The sequence below is a fragment of the Populus euphratica genome, unplaced genomic scaffold, assembly GCF_000495115.2.
Source record: "Populus euphratica unplaced genomic scaffold, PopEup_1.0 scaffold98.1, whole genome shotgun sequence".
NCBI lineage: Eukaryota > Viridiplantae > Streptophyta > Magnoliopsida > Malpighiales > Salicaceae > Populus > Populus euphratica.
Window position 1 is genome coordinate 378,343 of NW_011499986.1, and position 5,095 is coordinate 383,437.

Sequence of the window (5,095 nt, forward strand, 5' to 3'; positions counted from 1 at the left end):
ATCGAGAAGAAAGACGTAGACTTTATACTTTTGGTAAGCTAAGAGAGCACGTTACAAGAACGGGTTATAACGGAAAAGTTTGTATTCTTCTCCTGATTTAAATAAGCAGACTCTCACATGGGAGTTAGATGAAAGTGAGAATCATTCACCAACCCGAAAAAACCCATCTCCTCTCACTCATCTTTCTAACCTTATACCGTGCCCTACACACACACACACACACACACACACACGTCAATGTTCAGATCTAATATATGCTTGAAATATGAGATATTTGGTTCTTTTATTCAAATGGGCCCGTAATCGAATATGGGGTGTTGAACGAAAGAAACCCCATATCTTATGATGATTCTAAAATTGATCATGCTTCCACCAAGACAGATCTGTTTCTAATTTCTGTAGTTGTTTTATGGGAGCCGAAATGCAGATGCAGCTGCCATGCCAACCATAAGTGCACCGTGCAAATGGAATGTACTATTGCACACCCAAATCCTCATAAAAATGATTGGCAAGCTAACACTAGATGTCCTCCAACTTTTACGTGATTAAGAAAATAGATTGACGAAATCTCAAGTGCTGAGGCCTCAGTTTTCGACTCATGGCCATCTAGCTGTAGTGTACAAAGTGTTTGTAACCAACATACTGGAGAATCACCGTAGGCACACCCCATCTAGCTGTAGTGTACAGAGTGTTTGTAATCCAACATACTGGAGAATCACCAAAGGCGCACCTTTTGAGCGTCCTCCAGACTGGTTTATGGAGACCATCCAGCAGGAAGGTCGGTCACCACAATCCAAACCTACATCAATTCCATTCTTGGACAATGCGTGATCACACGACTCAATGAGCCTAGACTATATCTTTCACGCATGACACATCCATCCCATTCATTTACCTTTTGGTTTCTGCGATGAAACCTTATCAGCCAATGTAACATGATGAAAGTCCTGTTACATAAATTCCAGTTCTACAAGGCACTTATGCGTGAATCTTGAATAAATCGAGTGCAACCTCAACAGAAATTTAAATTACTTCGAACATAATACATGTATTTACATCAAAATTGCATCCCAAGTGACGTCCTCGGTGACAGATTTAGGTCAATTAATGCTTGGGATTAAGAATGGATAAGGTATGCATGAAACAATTCAATCCCCCAGATACAAAAAGATAGAAAAAATGCGGTGTTATACAACAGAGTTGGGACTAAAAAAAGCAAAGAAACAACGAGTATGGCAAACAACCAAGAAGCAACAACAGCCTTATTGATCTTCTGCTCTTCTACGTTTCTTCGACTTCTTAATTTCATGGTCATTAACAAATGACAACATCTCTCCGCCTACAGTAATCTGCTCTTGCATTTCCATTTCTTCCTCAGTCTTTGTCTCCTTGTTACTGACAGGAAGTCAACTAAAAGTTAAAATTCACAAATTTGAAAACAAATTCATCCAAGGTTTGGAGAAGTAAGTTCGGTTGAAAACCTGTCAGTTGCAGCATCAACAAAATATTTATCTAACCAATGGACACTTCCAGTATTAGCTGGAATCAAGGATCCTGAAATGTGCAGTATTTCCTCATCCAAACTGCAAAAATTAACCAAATCCAAACACTTAAAAGATCTTTATTGAGTCATGTACACTGGATAGTATACGAATAAACTAAAATCTACTTTCTGCTGTGTAGGTCTCTGTAAAATTACTCAATCAACCCAATTTCATGACAGGGGAGCATAACCAATGGACACTTCCAGCATTAGCTGGAATCAAGGATCCTGAAATGTGCAGTATTTCCTCATCCAAACTGCAAAAATTAACCAAATCCAAACACTTACATGATCTTTAACGAGTCATGTACAATGGATAGTATATGAATAAACTAAAATCTACTTTATGCTCTGTAGATCTCGGTAAAATTACTCGTTTAATCCAATTTCATGACAGGGGAGCATGCAGCAGTGAGTTTGGCATGCCCCCCCTGCAGGAAAGAGAAGCATGATTCAATTGGATATGTTGAGACCCCAAACAATTTATCAAATTTGGAGGAAGAATTACTTGTATCATAAAGCCAGTGTAACTAAAGGCATGGAAGAGAGAAACCAAAATTTCAAAATTATAAAACAAAAAAAAATCCAAGCTTGATGAGATTTAAAATATCCACCAGCACCAAAGTGTCAAATGTTGCCTCCACAATTTTCAGTCTGTCTATTAGACTGAGGACATAAGTAAACTATGCATGTCTTCTCATAAAGCTTTTAAAATTAAAACCAAAAAGAAAAGTTACATGGAAATCCTGTTCACCATCGTGAACCTCTTGCAATTCTTGCAAAGATAAAATATGATCAAGTAACTGGATTTAGAAAAAATCACATATGTAATATGTTAATGCCTGAAACAGAAGTATTTGATTGTTGATAGAGAATGCAATGCACATTATAGTCATTCTCTTCTTCTCTCTCTTTCTTTTGGAAAAAAAAATTGCTAGCACCAAACTAGGGCCTGACTGAGCAACCAGTAGTCCTATCTATCTTCCTATCCACTCGCAATCTTCCAGTTAAATAAAATCTAAAGAATTGGGTATCAAACTCTCCACAATAAACATTCCATTGATTAAGCAGATGCACTCCAAATGCTCATGGACAATTATGTTACTGAAAGTTGATTGGTTGATCTTTGTTCCATATCGATATCTTTTCTATTTAGATATTAATGTTAAAATGAAAGTTAGTTAAAGGGTCATGTATCTTTTTAGGAGCAAGACCATCCAAATTGAATTTAGAAACCTTAATGAAATCAGTTTAAAGTCCATGTTTATGTGTCATACTTGTGCATGCAAGTAATCGGGATGAGCAGATTATACCAGGAAGGAAAAGGACCATGTGTTTCACAGAGATCAAGCTATTCTAAAATATAACAATAAAAACAATAATATGTCACCTCTTGACTTCAAATCGTATCACAGCTCCAACCTTTATCACATGCCGCTTGTGATATCTGCTAACATATACCCCCTCCCCATGTTTCTACAGCAAATATTAAGTGATAAGAAACAATATCAACTCTCTAGCTGCAGAAAGGGAAACGATATGAACTTCAAAGCACAAGAGTATGGATGTACATACGGCTTTATACTTTAACTCATTGCGGATATTTTCATCTGTTATAATTGCAGATGAAAAACCAAGAACAATGCAATGAATAGATTCCCGAGTAATTTTCACCACCTTTCCCTCTGAAAGTTGAATAAAACAATTATTAAAGCAAAACAACAACCTCACACTTCAACATCAATTCTAAATAAACTTCACAAACACCTTATGTTACTGAACCACGATAAATACATACATTTAAAATACTAATCAAATTATTATTATTGTATAGAAAAAACAACTTACAATTACTGAAAAAATAACATGAAGAAACAGAAGAAAAAACAACCTAAAAGCATGTTCGGCTTTGGAGAGAAGATTAGCAGGTTTGCTCGAAGTCTGACACCGAAATAAGGGTGAACACCAGAGAGAATTCTCGCACATTTATCTTGAGGGTCAACACTATAAGCCAAGACAACTCCATCAAATGCTTGAGAATACCTGCAATAAAAAACCCACTGTGAGAAAAACAACACAACATTCTAGAATTCAAGAGAAAGTGAAACGGCAAAGGAACGAACTTGAAGAGCAAAGAGCTGAGTTCACGAAGGATTGCTTTATCAACATTCTTGCTCTGCGATGGATGCACGTAAACTATCAAATTAGCATCTGATTTACTCAATCCCTCCATTGGTGAAGGCTAAATTTTTGGATTTGGAATTCAGCTGCGAAGGATTTGGGGATTTTACTGGGAGCGGCAAAACCCTAGATAAACCCTGCGAAAGCAAAGCATGCTATTAATGAGGAGAGCTTGGGCCACAATAATTGGGCCTCGAGGTTTTTGATCTGTTAAGAATAGGCATGGCTCAAAGTAAATGTATTTTGACACTAATGGGCTAGATCTCTGCCAGATAAATGCCACGCTGTCCGTGTTTTTCTTGCACAAAAAGGGAATTTAAAAGAAAAAATTAGCATGGTGCCCAGAATTATTTATAAAATAAAACGACATCAAATTTATTTAAAATAAAAATACTACATTTGATTTTATTAATTGAGCCACGAGAAAAAAAAAATTAACTTGAAGCGCCAGCACTATTGCCACGACAACAATTGCAACATTAATATTGCCGCAAGAAGTTAAGTTTTAAGGGATTGCATTAGCAACCTTTAAAACTTTAAGGGATGCTACAGTGACAATACCGTAACTCAAAATTAAAAAAAAAAAAAAAACCAAATCAGGTCTCCTCGAATCTATATATCTATGTAATAAAAGTGCTTCTTTCTTTCTTTTTTTCAAAAAAAAAAAACATTTTATTCTACCCGTATTTTTAAAGGATCGCATTATATGAAACATCCATTAAGCTTTCCTTTTTAAAATTCTTCACAACAAAGAAAAAAAATTAATATCTTATAAATTACTAAAGATGCAAGTAAACAGTTATTTTTAAGAGTTAGATTATAAAAAAGAACTTGTCGACTTAAGATCTCTAATCAATCATATATTATACATTTACTTACCTACTTGTTTTTGTATTTTAAAAATATTTTTTAAAAAAATTAATATTTTTATTTTTTATTAACTTCAAATTAATATATTTTTAGTGTATTTAAATTATTTTTATGTGCTAATATTAAAAATAATTTTTAAAAAATAAAAAAATCATTTACATTTATTTTAATACAAAAAATTATTTAAATTATAAAATACATGTTTTTAAATTTAAACTATGAATTTTTTTTTTTTGTATTGATTACTTGACACTTGACCATTGTCAAATGGCTTACTTGCCACTAAAGGCTAGGATCTTGCTTAACTAAAGAAAGTTAAGGTTACTTAAATATTTTTAAAAAATATTTGTAAGAATCTCAATAGTAAAAATTAGAGAAAGGCTAGTAAGTTTTTTCTCAAAATCACCCCTTGATCTTCATTGCATTTCACATTTGATGAAAAATAACTATAATTAACAGTGTGATACTTTATTATTTTTACTAATTTGGATGTTAAATGTA

The 5,095-nt window shown here is 34.0% G+C and overlaps 1 protein-coding gene across 3 annotated transcripts; it reads right to left on the minus strand.

The window, feature by feature from the left end:
* Positions 1-998: 998 nt before the first annotated feature.
* Positions 999-3,873, minus strand: LOC105140122 (DNA-directed RNA polymerase). Of its 3 annotated transcripts, none has more exons than XM_011046819.1 (6): positions 3,667-3,873; positions 3,435-3,586; positions 3,119-3,228; positions 2,934-3,019; positions 1,482-1,583; positions 999-1,395 (listed from the first exon to the last, which is right to left on the minus strand). In XM_011046819.1, the coding sequence occupies exons 1-6, from the start codon at positions 3,774-3,776 to the stop codon at positions 1,263-1,265; spliced, it is 693 nt and encodes a 230-aa protein (XP_011045121.1). In that variant the 5' UTR covers positions 3,777-3,873; the 3' UTR covers positions 999-1,262. The 3 variants fall into 3 exon arrangements, with proteins under 3 accessions (XP_011045121.1, XP_011045123.1, XP_011045122.1); XM_011046821.1 differs by lacking the exon at positions 999-1,395 and adding an exon at positions 1,700-1,800 and having other exon boundaries at positions 1,493-1,583; XM_011046820.1 differs by lacking the exons at positions 999-1,395; positions 1,482-1,583 and adding an exon at positions 1,591-1,800.
* Positions 3,874-5,095: the final 1,222 nt, after the last annotated feature.

Bases quoted from the DNA above. Each gene is read 5' to 3' on its own strand.
- LOC105140122 (XM_011046819.1), bottom strand. From the start codon at position 3,776: ATGGAGGGATTGAGTAAATCAGATGCTAATTTGATAGTTTACGTGCAT. The intron at 1,584-2,933 runs GTGACATATTAT...TAATTTTTGCAG, and splicing joins ATACGATTTGAAGTCAAGAG to TTTGGATGAGGAAATACTGC. The intron at 1,396-1,481 runs GTTTTCAACCGA...ACTTCCTGTCAG, and splicing joins GTTGATGCTGCAACTGACAG to TAACAAGGAGACAAAGACTG.